General features: G+C 36.8%; 1 protein-coding gene across 2 annotated transcripts in view; it reads right to left on the bottom strand.

The window, feature by feature from the left end:
• Positions 1–22,892: 22,892 nt before the first annotated feature.
• The window catches only part of MMRN1 (multimerin 1), a 67,395-nt gene continuing 63,721 nt past the window's right edge, over positions 22,893–26,566 (bottom strand). For both annotated transcript variants that reach the window (XM_025873452.2, XM_025873451.2), the window contains exons 8-9: positions 25,008–25,160; positions 22,893–23,783 (exon numbers count right to left, since the gene is read on the bottom strand). In XM_025873452.2, coding sequence (XP_025729237.1) covers positions 23,362–23,783; positions 25,008–25,160 — 575 coding nt within the window. In that variant the 3' untranslated portion in view covers positions 22,893–23,361. The remainder of the gene's footprint in view (positions 23,784–25,007; positions 25,161–26,566) is intronic.

Here is a 26,566-nt window from a genome sequence, read left to right as displayed (position 1 = left end):
ATTACCTCATTTTTGCCAACTCAGGTACAAATATACCTGCTCCCATTTTCATTCTTCCCTTCTTTTCAGGGAGTGCTCAAACTAATAGATACAAATAAATCCACACCTAGAAACATAGTGAATATTCAGAACACTATGGACAAAGAGAAACTTCCACAAGCTTACAGAGAGGAAAAGAAAACAAAAAGAGGAGGGACACTAACGAAGGATGAAGAGTCAAAATGACTTTGAACTTCTCTGTAGTCTCATTGGAAGCTAATAAGGTCACTGGTAATATGCTAAGATTGTTGAAGGAAAATTATTTCAAGTTGAGAATTTGAAAAAAATCTATACTCAATCAAGAATGAAGATAGAATAAAGATATTTTATTCATGCAGGGTAACAAAGAATTATGTCTCTTGTACTCTTTCTGAGAAGGCTGAAGAAGGTGACCCATTAAAATGAAGGACTAAACCTTGAAAAAGGAAAACATGGAACAGTTTCAGTTTGGAAAGACATGAAGGGAATCCCCACCATGAGAATAAAAAGAGTCCCTGGCTGACAGCTGTGCCATTGGGCTGAGAAAGCGATGAGCATAGATTGTAGTCAAAAAATGAAATTGATGGAATGACGCATGGATCTGATCATTTAGAAGATTTAGACAGTTGGCAAAGGGTTTAGGATTGAATTAGTGATAAGTATAAAGAAAACTCAGAAACAAAGATGATTATTTACTCCAGAAAAACCTCATCTGTGACTAGCATTTGCAAAATCATCATAATGTACACACAAAATATTAATCTAACTATCAAATGACATAGCTATATTGGGAAGCTTGGCGGTGGGATGCGTGTGTATCTATGGGACTTAGGGGAAGAAAGTTAAATGCTCATCTTCCACAATAGCAACTAATCAAATGATTGCTAAAACTGAATAACAAGAAGTAGGAATACAAACATGTTCTTGGGAACCACGAAATTAAGTACCACAGTCATCAGTTAAAAGAGGAAATTTTTTCATGATGGAGGAAGGGAATCAATTCTGTCCAGTGTTGCTGGGGTGGGTGGGGCTGAGGTTAAAGAGAGAACAGAAAAGTGTCCCTTGTACTTGGCAGTATGGAGGATATTAGTGACCTTAAGAAAAATAGTTTAGTCAGAATGGTGGAGGCAACAGCCAGAGCTGAGCAGATTGAAGAGTGAGAAGGAGGTGAGAAATTAAAGACAATAATGGAAAACAGAGAAAGAGTGCGCTCCTGAGAAGTAGTTGTTGAGAACTGGATATCCAAACAACCAACAGGTCCCTCAGTCAATGTGAAAAGTTGAGCAGGGCCACAGGATGAACTGTGGGATTGGAAATGACAAAGGTCAGGAAGGGCCCATATCATAGGGGATTAGAATGTGGATATCATAAATCAGACATTAGGTCAGTTCCAGACTAACAACAAATGACTTTTATTTTTCAAGTAAAAAGCATTCACATAAAGTTAACAAAATTCAAAGCCAATCTCTCCAACTATCAGAGTCACAGACGTCAAAAAAGCTCTTAACTCTCAGTTACACTTTAGAATTTTAGTTAGCAAAAGCAAGTTACTCTGAATGCCTACTGACGTCCCCATCTTCAATTTGGTTTTGTCAGTCAAACAATTTTAGAAGACCCTGTATTAGTGGTAGGATCCTGTGTCAGTTTCTTATGGCTGCTGTAACAGCTGATCACAAACTTGGTGGCTGTATTTATTTATTTATGGATTTTATTTATTTATTTAATAGATTTTATTTATTTATTTTCTTTATAGATTTAATTTATTTATAGAGTTTATTTATTTATGTAAAGATTATTTATTTATCAGAGAGCAAGAGCACAAGCAGGGGGAGTGGGAGAGGGAGAAGCAGGCTTCCCACTGAGCAAGGAGCCCGATTCGGCACTCGGTCCCAGGGTCTCGGGATCATGACCAGAGCCCAAGGCAGACGCTTAACCTACTGAGCCACCCAGGTGTCCCAAACTTGATGGCTTGAACAGAAATTTATTCTGTCACAGTTCTGGAGATCAGAGGTCTGAAATCCCTATCACGGGTCAAAATAAGCTGTCAGCAGCAGGGCCATACTCCCTCCAGAGGCCCTAGGGAAGAAGAATCTGTTCCTTGCCTCTTCCAGCTTCTTGTTACTCCGGCGCTCCTTGGCTCTGGCCACCTCACTCCCTAGTCACATTCCCATTTCCTCTTTATCAAATATCCCTCTTCTCCCTCCTGTAAAGAATTGTGGCTGCATTTAGGGCCCCGCAGACAATCCAGGATTATCCCCCATCTCAGGATCCTTACCTTCCCAATGAGGTAAATTTTACAGGTTCCAGGAATTAGGTTTGGTAGAGAGGGGCATTATTGGCTTACACAAGTCCTCAGAGATCATTTAGTGTAACATTTCTAATGAAGGAAAAAGATGCCGAGTAGAAGCGACCTATTCAGGCACATACTTAATAACAGAGGGGGCTGAAGCCAGATGCCAACCTCCTCGCTGCAGAAACCGCCAGTTAAATTAGAAACAGGTGACGCGTTTTCCTGTTTTCTGAAACTGGTTGTGTATAAGCAAACTAGACACGGAAACCAGGGATCAAAAATTTAGAAAGAAATCATTTATCGTGCGGTTCCATTTCAATGATCACCCTAAAAACTATTTTTTTCACAGTTATACAGGTGAAACTTCTCACTTATAGCACCAATTCATAATTGAAAATGTTTCGTTAGATTAAGAGTTTAGTGTCTTCAGTTAATGTTTATCAACTGGGATTTGGGGACAATTTTCCTGAGGGTTCTGGAAAATTTTCCTCTAAAGAAAGAATGTTTGGAAACAGTGGTGAAGATCTGCATTTCAGTGTATTAGTTATTCAGATAATTAAATATTATTTCCCCTCAATTACCTGGAGAGACAGACTTAAGCATTTTGTGGCCAAGATCCTCCCTGGTGGGGGTACACGGAAGGCCCCGCAGGGTTTTCATGCTCCCCAAATAATTTTTTACAGCCAGATCAGCACACTTTTTCCCATTTTATTTGTTTACCTCCACACATCAGGTTTCCTAGCCAAAGGGAGAAAAGAAAGCTAAAAGCAGTTTCTTAGATGATTCCATCACACCACTGAGGGTATCCGTCCGGTAAAATTGCTGCTGTCAGTCATCGCTGCAAACTTTTCCGGCTTTCACATCAGTCCTATTAGGTGAAAAACCATATGATATAAGAGGAAAACATTCAAATTTAAGTTGAATATTCCACAATCACTCAGAGCTGTCAGAGGGAGGGATGAAGAGATAAAACTGGCATATCTTGAAAATAACTGGGTCAGGTCTAATGCTGTTTGAAACTGTCATACTTGAGTATCTATTGAGGAAGCTTTGCCAAATATAGATGCATTCAGCCCCGCCACACCGCATTTGAAAGACGATCCCTGACAAATACCATGTCCTGATTCTTGTTTCCTGATTTTATACTCAGGAAAATTCTTAATTTCATTCCTCTACATTCTTACCGATATTTGTTATATTCAATCATTTTATTTTCAGCAATTCGGTGGTGTGTACACTTATTTCGTTGTGCTTCTACTTTGCATTTCCTGATGTTGTGCGTCCTCTTAAATGTTCTGTGTCCATTTGAATATCCTTTTTTGTCAAGTTCCTGTGGAAGACTTATGCCCATTTCTCTTTTAAGCTGTATTTTCCTTGTTGATTTATAGGAGTTCTTCCTATGTTCCCAATATAAATCCTTAGTTGGAGACATGTATTGAAAATAATCTCTTCATTCTGTAGGCTGCCTTTCACTTTCTTAGTGTCTTTTTTTTTTTTTTTGAGATTTTATTTATTTGACAGAGAGAGACACAGCGAGAGAAGGAACACAAGCAGGGGGAGTGGGAGAGGGAGAAGCAGGCTTCCCGCTGAGCAGGAAGTCTGATGCGGGGCTCGATCCCAGGACCCTGGGATCATGACCCGAGCCGAAGGCAGACGCTTAAATACTGAGCCACCCAGGCGCCCCAGAGATTCTTTGTATGGACATTTTCACCTCAGTTTCTCATCATTTCCTTGTAATTTTCTATTTTTTTAAAGATTTTATTTATTTATTTGACAGAGAGAGACACAGCGAGAGAGGGAACACAAGCAGAGGGAGTGGAAGAGGGAGAAGCAGGCTTCCAGCGGAGCAAGGAGCCCGATGCGGGGCTCGATCCCAGGACCCTGGGATCATGACCTGAGCCGAAGGCAGACGCTTAACGACTCTGCCACCCAGGCGTCCCTCTTAGTGTCATTTTTGTACGTGGACCAATTATTAATTTTAGTATCAAACAAAATACCTAATTTTTTCTGTTTTTTTTTTTTTAAAGGTTTTATTTATTTGTCAGAGAGAGAGCACAAAACCAGGGGAGCATCAGGCAGAGCGCGCAGAGGGAGAAGCAGGCTCTGCGCGCTAAGCGGAGAGCCGGAGGTGGGACTCGATCCAAGAACCCTGAGATCATGACCTGAGCTGAAGGCAGATGCTCAACCACTCAGCCACCCAGGCGCTCTAATTTTTTCTATTATGATAGGGCTTACACAACCATTTTTAATGCTTGCTATTAATCATGTGATCAACCAGCTGCATGAATTTAAATAACTATTTTGAAACACCAGGTTTATGGAATAACATCAACCCTAAAATAATGAATCTTCAGGTGCAGACCCCAATTAGATTTCATTCCCAATTATTTTAATGGGAGTTAGATGTTAATGTAGCAAAATAGGGAAAAGAGTGGATTTTGGCATCAGACATGTTCATAACCTTCTTCTGCCATCCAGTTCAGCATAGTGGATAATCTAAACTTTGCGAGTGTCTCAGGAACTTCTTATGTAAAATAGGGATAACAATGTCTACCTGGTAGACTCATTTTGTTGTTAAATTGTTATATATAAGGTGTCTTAATATGATGTTATTCTAAGATGCCACTTTAGAAGCATTTAAAAGAAGAAAAGTACCAAAATGTTTTCAACCTGAACTCTAGTAGGATCCAGGCAAGTTTCTTGCTGTCACTAAATATATGAATCAAAATGTCCCTATAGCTGTGGAATAAATACAACTCATGTGAAAGTGAGAATTATAAAGCACCATTCAGGTGATGGATGGATGCTCACAATTTTACTTCACAAATGACACTGAGGCACTTAATCAATTTTTAAATTGCTTTTTGAGAGATGAAAAATAAACTCATATATCATAAACATAACAATGTCAACTGAAACTGTACTTCAGATTGATGGTCTTAAAAGGAGAATATAACTTAGATTCAACCATTCCAGAGCCACTTTTATTCAATAATTAAATGCCACGGGTCTTAATGGTATGTTTAAAACAAATGGGAAGATGTTCAGCAATATTAACAATAAGGTGCTATATATACTGCATGAGTAAAGAATAAGCCTTATTTAAGGCAATAACATCTGCTGTAGAGGAATGTGTGGACCCATGATCAAGGCTGTCAAATATAGTAGACAGGCCCAACAATGTGGAAGTTGACAGCATGCTGTTATCAGCATAGCTGAGCAAATGATTGGTACAATACTCTGAAAGAGGCAGCCATCATCTTGTGGAAAGATCAAAACACAGATAGAAATTTCTTGAGGCAATTGTGTGTGTTGTCAGCACTTTTTTAAAATGCTCTTGGCTGGAGAAGGCAAATTGCTTGGTAGCAAAGTAGAATTAAACATCCCTTATAAGCTATCTATGAGAAATGATCTCTGCATTCTATCATTTTTTTTAATTCACAGTTAGTGTTTTCCACTATGGGCAAATACTTCTAAAAATTTGCTTGCTGACATAAATAAATTATATTGAGCTCAATATCTCCTCCAAGCAAATTCACCCCATTGGAACATTTATAGGGATAGATGATATAGACAGAGATATAATGTTATCAATTTATATTAACAAATAAATTAATATTATATATCATTAATATATAATATTATATATTACATATTAATTTACATAACACCATATATATTGTGTATAACTAATACATGTATATATGAGATTATATATGATATATGTATGCATTTGCTAGAGCTGTCATAACAAAATTCCACAGACTAAGTGGCTTAAACAGCAGACATTTATTTTATCTGGAAGCAAGAAATCTATGATCAAGGTGTTGGCAGGTTTGGTTTCTTCTGAGGCCTCTCTCTTTGGTTTACAGATGGCCACCTTATCACTGTGCCTTCGCATAGTCTTTCCCCTGAGACCATGCCCCTCTAATTACAAGGACATAGGTCAAAGGATCAGGCCCACCCTAAAGACCTCATTTTACCTTAGTTACCTTTTAAATACAGTCACATTCTGAAGTACTGGGGCTTAGGATTTCAGCATATGAATTTGGGGGGGCACACAGTTCACCCCATAACAATATATTTTATATGAATCATGTGTATTATCATATGGTTAATAGAGTTTTCTTATAGCTGCTAGATTTTACCGTTCAGTGTTTCATTTTCATTTATAGAAATGTCTTAAATAATGTGAAATAGGCTCTAGATTTGAGATCTCAGCTGCTACGAGAAGTAGGGAAAGATGCCTGTAGTCTTATCTTAAATGATCCTTGAGTGACGCTTCCAGGAAAACTGGAAGTATTGAGGGGTTGGCATTGGCAACCTCAGTGCCAAGACCCTGACAACCTTGACAACTCCTGTTCTGAGCTTCCTCCCACATGGCATTTGAATTGTTCCTTGGAATACAGCATTCCCTTCTGGGTGGGACACTCTGAAAGAGGCACTGAGGAGCAATAGCAAGGCCATAGAAATTATCTCCTACATGACTCTACGTAACTGAACTAAACTCACTTGTGAGAATAGCAGGAAATGTATTTCATCTTAATATTGAGAACAATATATGTGCCTTAAAATGGAATGGACTTCTCATTCTGTAATAACCCTCACCATCCAATAAAGTATTCTGAGGTGGGATAATCTCTAGACTACCTTCCATGAAATACTCTTCTCTTTTAATTTCTACTGTTAATGTAACTGGATGATTTGCATATTATCTAAACTCTGCATGCAATTACTGATTTGTCTTCACCCAGAGAAAAGAACCCTATGGATATGTACAAAGCTGCACACCTTTTTAATACCTGAAGGTATCCAGGGTTTTTGGAAGGTCAAAGACGGTGAAATACACTAGGATAGTCGCCATATTTTTCTCCTTAATTTAATAATTTATAATTAAATTTATTCACTAAATTATTATTTAAAATAATTTATTATTAAATGTGTTATTAATTTATGACTATCATTAATTTCATAATTTAAAAATCAACATGAGAACTTCTTTTTAGTGACTTCCTTTTGTATTAGGCTGTTGTGCTGTCCTCAATATAAAAGCCACCACATACCGATGCATCCTTTTTTGTTTTGCTTTTTTTTTTTTTTTCAGAGAATGAACTATGCAGCCCATTGTGTGGCTTAAGAGCTCTGATAGCTTTCCGTACTATGCAAATGGATTTTTTGGAATAATTTCAAAAACGTTGCCCCGCTCTGATTGTATCTCTACTCTTCGTATTGTCTCCTAATTCATGACAGATCAAATGACTAGACCAAATGAAGAAATTTTTATTCTCAATGATATAGAAAGGCCTGTATGAGGGAGCTCCTCTCCAAGAGGGAAGCAGGATATGAGGGAGAAGATGGCGGATACGGGTTGGGAAGAGTGACCGAATAGATTCCCCAGGGTGTTGTGTTCCCTGCATAGGATCGCGAAGTCAGGGGGTAGGTTTCACCTGGGGGAAGCCAGTACTAGGAGAAAGGGAAGTGGATTTGACACCTGTGTTTGTGGCAGGTTGATACCATTTCACCTGACATGTAACTTGGTCTTTTCTTCAGATTGAATGTTAAGTTGAGTTTTTGCCCAGTATTTTGTTATAGTCAGGTGAACACATATCATACAACAATAAAAAAATATTACCATGGTGGTTTTTCTCAAAATCAGGCATTTTTACATAATAAAAATTGCTTAATCATATTATAACTCATGCCAGTGTTATTATTCTCACCTCTAAATGCAACAGAATATTTACTTACTTTATACAGTACACTTGATCTTAGCCAAAAGGCCGAGAAGCGATACTTACTTTATACAGTAGCAAAAAGTAAGTGGAATTCTGAATTTCAGAAAATAATTTCCTATTACATTTTCCCTTGTCTATGCTCTCATTTTAAATGTCCAGCTGTTTCTTCACAGACTGACTGTTTTTCTAGAGGTTAATGACACATTTACATTTCAGAAGTGGATGGGGAATCTAGAGTACAAAACCATTTTCTCTTGGTGCTTTTTTTCCCTCCAGTACTTCGGTTTTTCGGATGTATATGTATATATGTAACAAAAAGCATAGTACCTTTTGCTAATTCATTGTCAATTTTCATCTTGTTGCTTTTCTTTCTCACTGCCAAATCAGTAATCTGACAGCACAATTGAGTCAGTCTTAACCTAGCCCCATCTTGCTCTACCTAACTGCATTCTTCGTCAATGGATGTTGGGTTGTTTTAATATGCTTCTTCTTTCATCAATACTCCTTTACTCAGAATACCTTTTTATAGTGGTCTACTACTCTGATCTGTTTTTTATCTATACAGAACAGTTCTGTCTGACACCAAATGTGTTATTAGTTTTTCACACCAAGCAATTCTGTAGTCTTTGTGGACACCAACTGGGTGTCCTACAATTTAATTCAATTCTGATACTAACTACTCAGGGTTAGTGCAGACCTGCAGGTTAAGGGCTCAGTCCCACAAGACTGCCTCTCCACCTTTAGATGTCAATCACAAGTAATAGGTCCCCAGATTGCCCATGTTTCTGTCCAACTTGGCTACAAGACTGAGTTTGAACACAGTCAATCCTTGCCCATGACCTCCTCCTCAGGCTTGATAATTTGCTATTGTGGCTCACACAACTCAGGAAAAAAACTCTACTTACTATTACCAGTTTATTGTAAAGGATATAGATAAACAGATTTTGAGGGACATAGGTGAGGACTGGAAGGGTCCCAAGTGCAGGAGCTTCTGTTTCCATAAAGTTTGGGGTACACCACACTCCCACATGCCGATATGTCCATCACCCCCAGAAACTCTTCGAACCCCTTTGTTTAAGGTTTTAATGGAGGTTTCCATAATCTAGAGATGATTGATTTAATCATTGATCTTTAATGATTAACTGAATCCTCAGCCCCTCTTCCTTCCTGGAGGTCCAGCGGGTGGAGCTGAAAGTTTCAACCCTTTAATCACATGGTTGGTTCCTCTGGCAACCAGCCCTCATCCTGAAGTTTTGTACTGTTCCAGCCATTAGTCATCTAATTAATATAAATTCAGGTGTGGTTGAACAGGGCTTATGAATAACAAAAGACACTCCTCTCCATCCATATCACTCAAGAAATTACAAGGGTTTTAGGAACTCTGTGCCAGGAACCTGGGATAAAGACCAACTGTATATTTCTTATTATATCACCCACATCACAAGTGGATTGAACCACTCTGGGAAATAGCTAATCAGAACATTTCTGACCCTCTGCTTGAGTGACGGATAACTAAATCCATGCAGGAATCCATATGGATTAAGTTTGAAATCTGTGATTTACCTGTACCATAGGCAAGGAACTTCATCATGTAAAAAAGCTTTAGCAGGGCAAAAGAGATAGAAGGAAATCATGAGTGGGAAATTCATTTTCGTATCTGAATGTTTCTGTTCTACATTGGCTTACTCAAGAGATTCCTTAAAAAATATTTTCTATAGCTTTGTTTCAAGTGAAATCTCTTTGAAATTAGGAACAAATATTTTGTTGGATAATAAATTGAGGTAGACAGCCCTGAGCAACACTATACTGACACCCAAAAAGTTTGTATCACATTTTCTGAACTTCGAAGTTGCTAATTATTTGTTGCCATCATTTCTTAAGTGAAGAATTCCAGAAACACTGCTAGTGAATACTCCAAGAGTGCTGATTATGTAGCAATTACTATTCTAAATGTTGCATATTAATTAATTCAACCCCTGCACCAACCCTGTGAGTTACCTATTATTATTGTTACTTATTTTACAGAAGATAAAACTGAGACTCCGAGAAACTAAGTTACTAACTAAAGGTCACATAGCAAGTAAGTGGCAGAGCGAGGTTTTGAGCTAAGCAACCTTGCTTGTGACCATTATGCAGTCTGCCTCTTAAATAAACCCTTTTAGTTAATCTGCTTTCCTTTGTTTTTTGTCTTTTCCATTGTGCCAGGGAGGGAGATGAATATTTTTATCCAACATTTGAAAATTCTTACTATACATAGTTCAATCAAGAAATTTCAGTGAAGCACTTTACCAATACTGAACCAAACAATTTTTAGCAACATAAAATGATTTCCTTAATTTTCATGCAATAACGAAACTGATTTTTTAAAAGGCAATAAACAAGCTAAAAAGTAGATTTTAAAAATTTACTTATGTGAAAAATTCTTTTTTATCTTGGCAATGATTCTTTTTCATATTCTTTTGTAACTAACTGTTTTTTTTTTTTACATTCCTGCAAGGTTAAAACATGTCACTAAATATAAAGAAAAATGATGAGTTAATATAACATCTGAAGTCCAACGAATTTTCTTCTTCATATGCCTTCATTTTCTATGTCTTTTCCCTAAACACTGATGTGTTAATTCAGGCTGAGGTAACAGGCTATTTGATTTCAGAATTATAACGGGGCCCAAGAGTGCAAGAACACCTGGCTCAGGGGTTCCAAACAGATCACTCACTGCTGACAAAATCCAAGGGAGGCAAAGAGAGGAAAGGTGGTAAAACAAGAAAGGAATTTAGTTCAGTGAGACCAACACTGGAAGACCGCAGACTAACATCTCAAAGACGGTCTCCAAAGTGCTGAAAGTACTTCTAGGTTTATATAAAGAAAACATGGGACAAAGGTTGGAGGGTATGTGCAGGTGACCGGTGAAGGTCAAATCAATCCTTGTCTTGGGGTCCGTCGCGTGAGGGCTTGCTGATGGCAGGGCAGTCCCTGTTGCTTCAGGGGGTAATTTCAGTTCCGGTCCCAGGGTGCTTTGCCTGCCGGGTCCTTTGCCTGAGTTAAAAAATAAGCTGGAAAGAAGAACTTAATCAGTTAGAAAGTACAGACTAACGTCAAAGTGGAAGGAAAGTCCGCTTTCGGATGTATGCAATCCAGGGTGTGCAACTGTCTTTTTATCCATTTTTCCCCCTTCGGTTTTTCAGTCCATCACATCATGCTCATACAAGTTTTTTTTTTTTTTTTTCTGGTGACATGGTATCTTTTGCCCTACTCGTTTTCATGAGCTTTCTCACTCTACTAAGTCTATTCATTTTGTTGCTTTTCTTTTTCTTTGTTAAAACTTGAATCCAACAATAAGCCTTATTGAGAGCTTGCTGATCATCTCTCCTGCGCATCCCTTTCCACCCTTCACAATCTTCTTTTCTAGCATGACAGTTCTAGCTGGCCGTAGATGTGCTAAGTGCTAGTCATTGTGTGTAATGTTTTACGTGCCTTGTCTTCCACATAAGAATACTACTAATAAGTAGGATCTAATTTTTATGTCTATTTACAGATAAAGAAAACAAGGCACGGGAAAGTGAAAGTCAAATGGCCTTGAGTTTGAACACAGTCAATCCTTGCCCATCATATGCCCCATCCTTTACAGACTGCCTCTCACGTAAACTATGTGTGACCTTTGGGTTTGACCAAGTGACAGCTGATTTTGATGCAGGCAGTCCCAGCAGGCTACGACCCAGAGTGGGGTCCGGCACGACCAGCCAAGAGGGTCCACGGCTTTGCGCAGGACGGAAATCATCCGCGAGCTGAGAGGAAGTGGGGGCAGAGTTTATTGAAGATGTAGAGAGAGTGTAGACACAAGCAGAGTGTCTGGAGACTCAGAAAGGAAAAAAGAGTGAGTCTCTTCTTTGCTTGGGACCTGAGGTTTTTATTGAGGATGGTGGTCTGGTGCATCTGTCTTCTCAGGCATCCAGGAACAAAGACAAGTGTTTAGGTGTTCTCCTTAAGCCACTTATGCCCTGGAGCCATGGGTCCTGGTCAGTCTGTGGTCTTGGAAAAACGTTCATGCTGACTCTGCCCAGTCACTGCTTAGGTGTTATCTATTGTTCTGGAAGACTCCAAAGAAATTATTAAATCTTTGACCTTTACCAGGAGAACATACATTACTTACTGTATAAGGCGTGTGTAAGGCAGGGGTGTAGGATCTAGCAAGAAGAGAAGCAGGGAAATGGAGGAAAAGAAAGTGGATTTTCAGGGGGTCCCTTTAGTTTCCCTGTCCCAATTTCTGGCCTTGTTAAGAAAGGAACACCTGATTATCCTGGCACCTAAATCTGTGATGAATTCTGCTCAGAAAATTTGATATAAGGAAAAAAATAATGAAATAAAAACATTTAGCAACACACAAATAGTCAAACTGTAGTTTATAAATGATTCTTATAGCCTTCTATTTGGATTTGATCCAGCTCTACAGATTCAATTTAATTGTTACACTGAACAGACAGACGATTACAGGCAACTGCAGTTATGGGGAAAAGATAGTTTTTATAAACATTTAATATGACTTTTACTATTTCACACACCTGCATATATAAATTAAGCAATTTTTATGGCATCCTTCTGTTGAAGTTACTTCCTTAGGCAACATGATATATTTGTGCACAACAAAAACATATGTCCTATAACACTTCACTCATACATTTATTTCTCAAGTCAAGCATTCAGTAAACAAATACTAAATAAATGCCTGCTATATGTTGGCCATTGGGCTGGACCTTGTGAATATTGCAAACATCAAGAAAAAACAATGTTGAAGCCTTGTGAAATGGCTTTAATAAGAATAACAAATAAGTAGGTATTGCAGATTTCTGATTCTGGGGTTCTTTTTCTTCCCTTCCCCCCCCATTTTTTTTTTAAATTTCTTCAGTAGCTATGCCAAATATAAATACTAAATACCAGTGTTTCTTTGTCATGAAAAGCAGTATGTATAGGGTTTCAGAAATCTTTTCTTTTTTAAAATTTCACTCATTTGCAAAGTAGGTTTGATTATTTAGAGAGGTCTATAAATTATCCTTTATTCAAAATGTCTGTAATTTTAATCATGTTATTTTAATTGCAATAGGTTGTAAATTTGCAATAAAATAACAAGAAGGGAGGCTGTAACAGATGTTCTGTCAGCACATGTGATTTCATTGGAGACAATCAAGCATTCATCTTGCTTAATCTTCATCAATTGAAATGTACTGATTTTCAATAATGTGAGCGCTGTACACTCAAAAGGCTTCTGATACTTAGGAACAAATTTTTTGACTGGGACCTTTTTTTTTTTTTTGTATGGTGACTAGTTTACCCCAAGAACTTCTTCATCCACTATTATAAATAATTTTATTTAGGGGCCCCTGGGTGTCTCAGTTGGTTAAGCATCAGACACTTGGTTTCCGGCTCAGGTCATGATCTCAGGGTCCTGAGATCCAGCCCCAAGTCAAGTGGGCCTCCCAGCTCAGTGGGGAGTCTGCTTCTCCTCTCTCTCTCCTCTGCCCTTCTCCCCACTTGTGCACTCTCTCTCTAAAATAAATAAATACATCTTTAAAAATAAATAAATAAATAATTTTATTTAGTTATATACTATGTTCATATTACTTGATTATAAAGGTAGCTTTGTTTTTTATGGATACAGGCTTTTTTTTGTCATTCCATGTTTTTTTGCACATGGCAAATGTTTCACCTACATCAATAAAATATCCTCTGTGCTTAAACTGGATGCAATTTGTAAACAATGATGTTAAATTATTTCTTTGAAATATATTGCTCAGACGGCAGTTTAATTTATTTAGATAGCTGTAGAATCTTATGAGCAGCACATTAGCAGTAATACTTTGATAAAGAAAATATAGTTAGGGCCTGCTTCAGGACTGTACACAATGAAAATAAATTTCATTGTGAACATAATACTTCCTAGGGAGTATTTTGAATTATTATTGGACCTTAGAAAATATGGGGTAAAAATAAACGTGACAAAATGATCATCAGGGTTTTATAATCTGTCCATTCTTTAGATGACGCTTCATGGGAAATTGTGTAAGAAAAGCAGAGTGGGAAGGAGAAAAAACAGGAGGGAGCAGAGAAGGAATAGGGAGATAAGCAGAGAAAACACAGGCAGTTAGAGCGACAAGAAAAACAAGAATGAAAAAGAGGAGGAAGAGGGGTGGGGGGAGGAGAAAGAAGAGACGAGAGTCTCTTACAAGAGAAACAGGATCATGAGAGTTAAAGACCAAAGCTTTTCCTTTCACTAGCAAGGCCAGACATTCTCTGTGGCCTTTCAGAGTCTCACATAGAGAATCAAGCTGTTGGGTAATGGGAAGGTGAGCTCCTGCCTTGAGGCTTGCTTTCATAGAAGAGGAGTGGATGTGAGGGGAGAAATGAACAAAAGTTCCTGCCCATGGGACCTGGGGAGAGGCAATTAGGTCTTGGCTAGTTCTCAGGTACTGCAAATGCCGTTTGTCTGTACCTGGAAGCGTCCCGGTCACTGGGTAAATGACAGTGGTTTGAAAGGCTCCTGAGGAAACGTGGGGACAGGGAGAGTGAATCTAGAGGTCAAAGTAAGATGTGAGGTGGGCAGAAAAGGAACAGAATTACTCTTATTTCTTTGCTTTCTCCAACCAAAAGCTTGGAAAACAAAATAGGGTAACTTCCAGAGTATCTTCCCATTCATTCTGAAAAAACTGTCATTTTAATCTTGGATGGTGTTCTACCTCAGGAAGGGAAAATCAGAAGAATGTTCCTCTGATATCTGTTCTGAGATTTTATAAAAATCTCCTCTCCCAAGCTCCGCCCCAACAGTTATTTATTTATATGTTTGTTTACCAGTATTCGCTCCTTTTCCAAGAGAGATGCAGGTGAAATCAATGAAGTTTTATTTCAGGTGGAAATTTTCTCTTTGAGGATCTGTTTTGGAGAGAGAGAAGTACATATTATTACAATCGTTTTCTGATCAATTTTTATGCAGAACCTACTTTATTTTAAGGGCAATCTGAATTCAGTGCAGATTCATTTTAAAGCCACTACTCTAAGAAATTTTTTTTTAAAAATCTATAGCATTTTCCTCACTTTTAGACCTCAGAAAACCTAGAATGTCTAAATTTGCTAACTTCCTACATTGATTCAGCAGCGATGACTGGGTAGAAATTTAGCAATTCCGTTACTGGAGCTTAAGCTCCATTTATTTAAAAAAGTGCCCATTTCCCCCATCCATGACTTTTATTTTAATGCACAAAGCTGCTTCACAGGACTTCAAGAAGTGTGCTGAACAGCACACTGCTAATCATGTTATTAAGAAACAATTTTGGGATTCTACTAAAAGAAGATGTGTGAGGTGGTAAGTTCCTCTCTTGTTAGACAATTTGTCTGACAATTTGCCATGTCGTAAGAAACAAGGGAAGAAAAAATAAGAACACATTAACCACAAAGAATTTTGAGAGATAGGGAGTAATCTGTGTTCCTTTCCTTCCTAGTTTGTGAGGCTAGTGTTACAATTACTCAGGGACCAGCATTCCACAGAGTCCAAAGGGCAATATATGTCTTAAAATTTTTGCAAGACAAATTCACAGGTTTTCAAAATGGCAGCTGGGGTAAGCAGAGAGAGTAATTTACCTAGCATAGATTTCCTCTGGGGGAGACTGGGTGGCTCGGTCGGTTGAGCACCAGACCCTTGGTTTCAGTTCATGGGTTGTGGGATGGAGCCCCACGTCAGGCTCCAAGCTCTGCGGGGAGTCTGCTTGAGAGTCTCTCCTTCTGCCCCTCCCCCCACTCATGCGGGCACACGCTCTCTCTCTCTCTCAAATAAATAAATAAGTCTTTAAAAAATTAAAAAAAATTCCTCTGCTAGTTTTTCATATTATCTGGGATAAAGAGAAGTTGATGAAGTGGTAGCTGTATCTTACAACTCTGTTGTTTTTTCACTCTACCTCATTCTCTCATCCTGTGTCTGTTCGTACCCTCTCTCACCCCTGACCAGTTTGGCTCTTGTTTTTTCTCCTTCTCCTTTTTCCGGCCTTTCTCTTCTCATTGACATCCATTTCCTCCCACCCTTCTTCCTCTTCCTCCTCCTTATTTCTGATTTGCTCTTTTTTCTTGTTCCTCTTCCTCACGTCTCTGCTCTCTATTTTCTGACAGCCACCAGAAGCAATAGGGAAAGAAAATATACAGGAGTTTTCTCCCTGAAGTTTGTGTTGCTTTTGATTTCATAATTGTAGCGGAAAATGATGTTATAACTTTTAAACTGTAGTGATATAAGGGAGATTAGTAACTTGAGGTCTGTGTACTTCAAAAAGAGAATGGCAGACCAAAATCTGCCTAATTCTTTATTCTTGAAGGTGATCATTTTCCCTGAGGTGGTAATTGGCCCTAAGGCAATTAGTTTTCTCTCAAGGTCACTTGCCAAGATAACTGGTGTGAAAAAGATGTATCTTCTTGACAAAACTGCATGAATATATTAAGGTTATATCTAGGGCATGTAGATATAACCTTTGTTACAGCTCAGAATGAGAGCATTTTAAGAAAATTTGATATCTTCATCATAGTCCTAAAACCTCTAACAAAGATAACATTAGCCAAATACAGATGTCACCTTTTAATTTTCTAGATTAAAAAAAAAGAAGAAAAATTGGAATAGCTTTGGGATTGATGATTATACATTCAAGAACGTCTCCAAGAGTCGGAGTAAAATGAATTTTCCTAGAAAATTTTCTAAATTTGTAAAATTTAATTAATGAATTTAAGGCATTTAATTCTTTCCACACTCCCAGGAGGTTCTGTGCATTTCCTAACAATGACTTTCCTCTAGCTGCAATGCCAAGAACATTAGCAATAGGCCTCATGGAATTCTCAGATGCTATATAGCCATCTTAGAGTCTGTCCATTTTTCAGAATAGACTACAGAATCAGTTTTCAGATACCAATATTGCTCCATGATATCTACAATGTATTTCTTAATTTTTTTTACTATACTCAAGAATGCCTTTAGGGTACACAGGTGTTGTTTTCTCAAACATGTTCTACTTTGAGTATACACATGGGAAAAGAGAAGACAAAATGATACAGAAATGCCATGATCGTCTTTGGTCATTTCTTCCGTTCATTGCCAGGGATAGAGTTCAGAATTTGCTGTTAATGTAGAGAAAGCTGTGTGATAGACTAAAACTCACTGATGACTTCTCAGTGTGCTGGCCATTTAAAGGAAATAGAATTAGAGTGTATGAAATAGAATCCTGATTCAAAAGATTTAATGATAAAATTCAGAAAGGGCAATGAAAGTCACCTTAAAAAGACACGCGATCTCTGGAGGGTCTTTTAAATTTCATCTACAGAAAAATTTCCACACTATTTAGCTGGCTCCTCAGCAGGATTAAAGAGATCTAAACATGTTTGTTAAATAGCAAATCTATAATGATGGGAGAGGGAGTAAGGGACGGTAGGGAATTAAAAGAGGATTTGAGACTATGGGAGGTATCTCTGTGGGATATTCTCTGTAAACAGCAGATAAGTCTGATAAATCATGAAAATCAGTGCATGTGAACATATCTAAGAAATTAGAATTTAAAAGTACGTGTTCTTGACAGATATTTGCTGTATAAGTAGCCACTAACTTTGTCAAAATTTAATATTTCTCTTACCATTTATTATCCATCTAGCAACCTCAAATCATTTTTGGAAATGGATAGGTAATATAAATAAATGAATTTTTCCTACACGTTTTCTGACAAATTACTGTCATCCTAATCTGCAGATTTCATAGAGATAAAGGAATACACATGTGGTCCTCTACAAATTATGCACAATCAAATGCTTTAGTGGTAATGATGGTGGTGGCAAAGATAAATGAGAGGAAGTAAATTATAAAAAAAAAGTTTAGAAACTATCTGTAGTCGTATCCTGGTAAGAAGAATCTAGTGAGTCATTTTTTTCATTAGTGGCTGAAGTAAGCAAAGTAGAGTAGTATTTATAATAACACCCACCCTTTGGGTTGTGTCATGTAGTATTCTCACTCTTAACTTGAATGATTTTGATATAGTATTTTTTAATCTAAAAAATAAGAAATTCAAATAAGTGTTTGAATCCAAATTTTTGGATTTAGGTTCAGATACACTGAAAAGACACTGAAAATTAAAAACAACAACAACAACAACAAAACAAAACAGTACTAGCTCCTACATTATGTCATGGAGCATTTTTTCCCTGTGATCTTCAGTGGGCTCAATATAAGTATTTATTTGATTCTAATAGGAAATCACATTTCAACCAGGACCTGCTATACACTGATATTTTTTAAACTATGGAAATAACATTTTAAAATATTCTAAATATTACTACATTCAACACTTGGTAACTATAAAATGTTTTGACTAAAGCCTTTAACAATTCATGAAGCAATCTATGAAAAAAAGTAATGAAAACTCCAAAATTTGGACTTTTTCCAGAGTTTGGGATTGTTTAATTAGGATGTCAGCCCAGAGAAATGAATGCTACTTTGTTGTTGTTTTCTCTAAACACAAACACAGTGTAGCTCATTGAAGAGTCTCACTGAGCTATGGTAAAAGCTCTCAAGGGAAGGGGCTTTATAACACTCCTCAGCTTATTGATGAAACCCTGGATTTGAAACCACTGGGGCGGCAAACATCTTTGTCTCCAACAGGAGAGATCCACCCAACTAAATGTACAGTCTAAGAAGGGCAGGGTTATTCCTGATTTAATGGGTCCTGCATGTGCCTTGCAAGGATAGAGAATAGAGGAACAGGTTTGAATAATAAGGAAAATTTTGTTACATTAAAGATCGCTTTTGATGAAGATGAGGAATATTACTCACCTAATTTCTAATATGAAAAAGTTGACCAGTAACAGCATTTTTTTTAAAGGTACCAGCTTATCTAAACATTTTCTTTATTTTATTTTTTTTAAAGATTTTATTTATTTATTTGAGAGAGAGAGAATGAGAGAGAGCATGAGAGGGAAGAGGGTCCGAGGGAGAAGCAGACTCCCTGCTGAGCAGGGAGCCCGATGTGGGACTCGATCCCGGGACTCCAGGATCATGACCTGAGCCAAAGGCAGTCGCTTAACCAACTGAGCCACCCAGGCACCCCTATACATTTTCTTTAGACTTGAATGAAAAGTATGTGATCAAAACCTTATTTAATAAATATATATATTATAATTTATATATTAGATAAAGATATGTATGTTAGATACATTAGATCAATGAAACTTTTTAGTTATAGAGCTGAATGCATATATAATATTAATATAAATATATAGTACATAGATAACATTTATATATAATGTAACTGAACTTCTACAAATTAGAAATTCATTTGATTCAGTAAATTTAAATTTTGAAACAGATGAACAATGACAAAAAAATCCCCTCTGAGGAGATTAAAGAGGCTAGTCAACTGAAAATCAACATGGCTTATTTTAATAAACTTAAAATGTCATTTCTTAATGCTCAAATGATATTAGCTCATTTTTCCAAAATAAGAGTTTTGACTGATGAAAGAGAGTAAGGAAGAGCAATTTAGGCCCACCTGGCTTTGAATATGAACTTCTTCAATTCCTGGAGTGATCCAAAGGAGGTAATAGAAGCTTAGTCAGAGATGCAGAAAAAGGAGGGGATGGTTATTAAAGATACATTTCCCATCCTCACAGAGTTACTCATGATTTCAGTGGTAATAAATGTCAGCATGAGTCTGGACAATGTATTTCAAACGCAGCATCTGTCTGGACTGATTTATTTGATATTTATTTTTTATTATTTAAAAATATGATTTATCCTGCCTGTCACAAAGTAGGTATTTATTCAATAATTGATGAATAAATGGATATGAGATTGTCATCAGTAACTAGGGCCCTACTGTACTTCAGGAGCTTGCTGGGCAAGAAGGTCTGACAACAGAGAAGGGCTCGGGAATTCAACTACAAAATAATATCCATGAAAGTCGCTGTCTCCATAGGAGAAATCGAGAAAATTCCAGTGCTGTATTTTTTTACACATGGGTAAGTTTGATCATGACAAGTAGAAATATATTACTAAATTAGTTGTCTTACATTATTTTGGGGGTATTTAAAAAAAATAGCCAAACAAATCACAGTAACTTAGAAGTTGCTACAATGTTTCTTTGCTATTGGTAGTAATTTGTCATTTGTGTACTTCTAAAATATGTACAAAAATAAAGAATTATATTAATAATTAAAATTCCAAACACCAAAACATCATTTAATGCTAAATGTTCTTAATTATCTAATTATAAAATCAATTAACTAAATTGTGCATGGCAATGACAAATATTGTCAAATGATTTACGCCCTTCTGTTCTAATATTTTAAGATTTTATTCATTTATTTGAGAGAGAGAGAGAGAGAGAGAGCGAGTGAGGGGAGGGACAGAGGGAGAAAATCTTCAGACTGTCCGCTGAGCATAGCCCAACACAGGGCTCCATTCCCAAGACCCTGAAATCATGACGTGAGCTGAAGTCAAGAGTCAGACACAGAACCAACTGAGCTATCCAGGCGCCCCTATTCTGCTAACATTAGAGTACATTGCAATCATTAGAATCTATGTTGAAAGTATGTTTGTAAGACAAAAATTCTGTTTAATCTATGAGTACTTGAAAATATAAGAACATCTTAGATTGTGATGCAATTTTAGGCAGGGACTAAAGAAACTATCAAAACTTTCCAAATATTTTTGAAAATGACACATTTACACATAACAGAATAGAGGTTGCGAGTCACTAAGCCTCCACTTGTCCGTATCTAGCTCACACAATTTCCTGGTAGTCTGAGTCTATTACTGCGTGAGCCTCTGTGAGCTATTTTGGCTCAACATGAGACATTCTGATGGGTAATACTAAAGTTAATGATACTAAATTGCATACTTGAAAGTTGCTAAGAGAGTAATTCTTAAAAGTTCTCATCACTAAAAACCAATATATTATAGCTATGTGAGGTGATGAATGTTAACTAAACATTCAATTATATCTCAATTAAAAAAAATTCACTCCATACTTTTCTGCAGGGTTGGCCAAGTTTTATCAAGCTACAGTTTGATATCTTCTCTTACAAAATTGTTATGAGTTTCATACATGTTGTTGGAGTTAATTCCTTTTTATGGCTTGGCGTCAACTGTATGCATATACTAGAGTTTGCTTAACCATTCATCTGTTGCTGGACATGTAGATGGTACCTAGTTTTTGACTATCACAAATAAAGCTCCCATGAACATTCACGTACAAGTCTTTGTATGGACATATGCTTTCAAGTTTTGGCAAATCTGAAATCTTTTCAAGCTTCCATTATAAGAACATACCATTTTCATCTTCTAGATTGGCAATATTTAAAAAACTGTGTATTTTGATGAGGGTGTATAGGGGATAAAGAACACTCTTTCACAAGCAAAATGGGACTACGGATTGGCACAAACTTTTCAAGGGTAATTTGATAGAACTTATCAAAATGAAAAAAATATGCTTATCCTTTATTCCAGAAACTCCTCATAATTTGCTGCAATTACCCTCTGTGTGCCTCAGTTTCTCAGCAGTAGAAAGAGGATGATAATACATAACATATATCTCATAGGTTCAATAGGTAATTCATAGGACTATAGTGAACATTCAATAAATTAATTCATGAAAAATGTCATGTCAAAATTCTTTTTCATTATTATTTTCATTATCACTTATAGGAAGCTATTCTTCAGAAATACTTTATCAAATATGGAAGAAATGTACATTTAAGGGGTTCACTACAACAATATTGTTATAATAAAACACTATAAACAATCTAAAGATATTATTACATAAATTGTGGTAGATCTGTTGGAGGCAATATAGACAAGGTGTGACAGGCAACCCAGGAGGAGACCTGGCCTGGTTCTAAATCCTGACTCAGTCCTTGCTAGTCGTGGAGTTTGATCCATTCCTTAATCTATCTCTCAGTGTCTCAGTTTCTCCAACTGTAAAAATGATAATACTAATACCCACTTTATACGAGTTTTTGTGCAGAATCAGTAAGACGTTATAGGTAAGTTCCTTAGAAGAGAATCAGGACAGAGGCACCTGGGTGGCTCAGTCGGTTAAGCGTCTGCCTTCGGCTCAGGTCATGATCCCAGGGTCCTGGGATCGAGCCCCGCGTCGGGCTCCTTGCTCAGCGGGGAGCCTGCTTCTTCCTCTCCCGCTCCCCCTGCTTGTGTTCCCTCTCTCGCTGTGTCTCTCTCTGTCAAATAAATAAATAAAATCTTAAAAAAAAGAGAGAGAATCAGGACATAATGGACATTCCACAAATCGTAGCATTAGTTTGGAAGGTTATATGGCCTTTATAAGAATATGAGCAGGCCCACATGGGCTTCTATAGAAGGATGATCATTAGAGGAAGGCTTTATTTTTTTTTCCCTGTAGATATTGTATAATGGGTGCAGGTAAAGGATCCACTTATATATGCTTAGACATGGTGTTCAACCATTTGTCAATTATTACTTTAACCTCTTATTATAGACAGAGAAAAATAGTTAAGCATATTTCAAGTTTCAAATACAACTTTCTTAATTTTGATTACAAATGAAAAATTTTTTTAAAGATTTTATTTATTTATTTGACAAAGACATAGCGAGAGAGGGAACATAAGCAGGGGGAGTGGGAGAGGGAGAAGCAGGCTTCCCTCTGAGCAGGGAGCCCGATGCAGGGCTCGATCCCAGGACCCTGGGATCATGACCTGAGCCGAAGGCAGATGCTTAACGACTGAACCCACCCAGGCGCCCCTACAAATGAAAATTTTAACATATAAAATTGATCAACACAATAGTGAAGAGTAAAAATCAAAGTTAAAAAACAAACAAACAAAACAACAACAACACTTCTTGGTCTTTGAGTAATTTATTTGAATTGTGAATTTAGGAAATATATGTTATATATTTATATATATAGTGAATAACAAGAGGTAAGCATTTTATTGGAAAGATTACTGTGACCGACAAAACTGAATGATTGCCATTTAATCGATTACCTTAACGTTAAAATGACTTAAGACGAGAGAATAAGAACTGTTATGTTAACAAATGCACTTCACTTTCTCTGCCACTAAATCACTTTAGGAGCAAGAACTTCTTTGTATACAGGTTATCCAAAAGATACTCAAATAATCTTATGACATAAACAAACTTACAGCCTTCCTCAGATTAAAAAAGCTGATTTTCATTTCATGTTAGAAAAGCCCAAAACAGAGCAGATGTGCAGGCAAAGACAAATAAAAACACTGGCTCCTTCTCAGTAAAGGTGATAGTCTGTCTTTCACACTAATTTATGTACGGTATAACAAGTAACCACTAAATGTCGTAGCAGGGGGAAATTTGGCGGGAATTGTTCCTTTTACAAGTCGCAACCACACTTCCTGCCCATAATTTAATTCTAACAAAGCATCCCCAGTTAAAACCCTGTCGCAGTGTATTTCACCGTTAACATTCTCAGATTCAAACGCAAGCTTGTCTCTTCCATCAACCACTAAAAATCCAGAGATATGGGCACTAAATGACTCAATGGTGTACTTAAACACATAGACCCCAAGATAAGGAATTCTGAATTTTCCAGTTCTTGGAGTATACGAAGCTCCATAATTGATGTCCAAATTATTAAATAGGATAGGACCGGGCGTCGTCATTCCATATGTGTGAGATGCAAAAAAGGCCACCATCGGTGCATATCTGTAAGATCCTTTGGAAAAATCTGTTAGAGGAAAAAAATGGAGTCAGTTTTCATGTTTGTTTTTTTTAATCATGTTTTGTCTTTCCTCATTTCTTTATAATTTTATCTCAGTTATAAAAAGGGGTAGCAGAAGAAACAAAGGTCATTCATCAGATTTTTAACAAGGGTATAAGTGTCTGGATGCTTGTCTCTTCTCTTGGCTGAATTACCTGAAATCATTTGCTCTCTGTGAGCCTCAGTTTCTCCATTCAGATCAAGATAGAATGGTAATAGCGCTTGATATATCCCTCATAGAAATGCCTCAAAGATTAATTTGCATGTTGCTTTGATCTCTCCAGAGATAAAGGAATTCAAAGCACTCTATGATTATTATGGTATGCCAAAATGTTTTAAAGCCCCTTGAAGGAATTGAAGCTGACATGATATAGAAACAATTTTTCCAGCACCTTGTCAGTTTCTAGAGGGTAAAACGGAAACCAAACAAAGTCATATGCACTATAAAGAAGTAGACAAATGCAATTTTCTGTGTAATTAATGCCAAACGTACTTACAAAGGCTGAGATTCAAATAATAGTCTAAAAAATTTACTCTTTGTTATGTAGCATATTATTAAGAAAAGCCTGATTTGAAATTTGTTTTTGCAGTCATTAAAAGAAAATATATTTTAAATGCTGCACAAATTTTTTATATAAAAATCAGAAATGGTACACTCTTGAAGTTAATTTATAACAAACAATACTTATGAAGATAAATGGACAAAAAAGGCATTTTGTTCTATTCAATACATTTGAGCATGTTCTAACAGTCCTCACCCAGTCAAAATGACATTATTAGCTTACCCTTCAAGGAAGACAGGCTGCCAATTACTTTTTAAAACTTCATTTAAGTGATCATATGTGATATGAATCAAAGGTATATTTCTTTATCAACTTGTTTGAGGAGAAAGAGTTTATACCAATCAGATATATGCATCTGTATTTTCTTTTGAGATGCCCAGGAAAAGAAAAAGACTGCCTCTGTCATATCAATATTGAAAATGTCCACAAGTGTACATCAATATGGATTTACCTGGCCGACATTTCCACTTGTAAATCATGTACGTACTCAGTAAGCTTCAGAAGTAAAAGGAATTAATCCTCACATGAGTCCAGATTACTCCGGTTTAAATATTCATTGGTAAATACTTTCAAGTAGTGTTTTTGTTTACAATAGCGAGCAAATCCAAGGACGCATGCGCGTTCATACCTGGCGCCAACGAGTTTTCTTGCACCAGCTTGACGGTGCAATTGTCACCCGTGAAAGGGTGTCGGCAAGCGCAGACAGAGCTCCCTCTTGCATTTATACACGTGCCCCCGTTCTGGCACGGGGACCTGCTACAGTCTGAATACTCCTCTGTTACTGAAAAAGAATCAAGATAAAAGAGGATCAAAGTGAACTATTTTCTCGTTGATCTTGTAGTTTGCGGCAGAATGGGAAAAAAACACTGAAGGAGAAATAAGAAAAATGGGTCCCTGGGCCCAGGCTGGCCGCCAGTGTAGTCACAGGACTTCATACAAGCCTCTTAAGTCTCTGAGCTCCTTTTACTGCTTCTTGGACGTGGGGATTATTCTGTGACAAAGTGGGGATAATCCATTCTACTTCTTTGTGTGAAAATGTCAAGATTTTGGTCAACTGTAGAACAGAGTAGGGTACCTGGACACATTTATATATATTTGGAAGTGACACATGATAAAGGTAATATTTCAAATCAGAGAAGAAAATGTCTATTCAATATATGGTGCTACTATAATTGAATATTCATAAAAACATACTTTCCACATGTACAAAAATACTAAAGGTCAAAAAACCCAACAACCTATATGACGGTATTATAACCAAGTAAAAGGAATATCTTTATAGAGCTTTAAAATTTTGGAGAATTCAGAGCAAAACAAAACAAAACAAAAAATCCAAAAGCCGTAAGAGAAAAATCCTGATATTTGACCACCTAAGAATTAAAAACATTTTTGCAACAGAAGTCACCATTATCAGGTTCAAAGACAAGTAACAGATTAAGAGAAAAATGATTTCTCAGACACAAAGATCTAATGGATAATATCCATAACATGAAAAGTTCTGACCAATCTAAAAGGTTGTGGGGAAAAAAAAGTGAAAAATGAGCAAATGATATGAATGGGCCAATTACCGAATGAAAACTGCAAAAGTTCATTAAAATTTTTAAAGCTTATTCAACCTCACTACTAATTAAGGAATAATGAATTTTCACCACCAACATTTTTATATCAGGTGCCAACATTCTAAAAGATAGAAAATATTCAGTCATGAGGAAAATGGGCATTCTCATATAATGTTGGTTAGAGCTTAAATTGTTAGAACCTCTGAATGAACAATTTAACCATATTTATCAGAATTAAAAAGGTTCATTTGCTCAAAGCCAGAAATTTTTCCTGGCAGAATATATACTCCAGAGACACTTGCTTATGTATACAAAGAGAACTGTTAAAAAATGTTCTGTATGGCATAATTTGCATTAGTGAAAAATTGTCAGACACCTAAATGACCATTTCATTGTTAAATAAATTATAGGTATCTTTTCCCTAAGGAATATTAGACAGCAGTTAAAGAGTAAGATAGATCCCCCGACACATTTGATTTACTGAAGGCGGAAAGCTCCAGTTCACACATTAGATATGGAATAATTTCAATTATTTAGAAAACCTCAAATTATGAATATGGTTATAAACATAATACATAATTATGTAAACAGAGAAAAGGTTGAGGAAAGAATATACATTGCTGGCCAC

The sequence above is a fragment of the Callorhinus ursinus genome, unplaced genomic scaffold (assembly GCF_003265705.2).
Source record: "Callorhinus ursinus isolate GAN/ISIS: 27379988/994484 unplaced genomic scaffold, GSC_fseal_2.0 scaffold4, whole genome shotgun sequence".
NCBI classification, from domain to species: Eukaryota; Metazoa; Chordata; class Mammalia; order Carnivora; family Otariidae; genus Callorhinus; species Callorhinus ursinus.
This window is presented reverse-complemented; position numbering and strand designations above follow the sequence as displayed.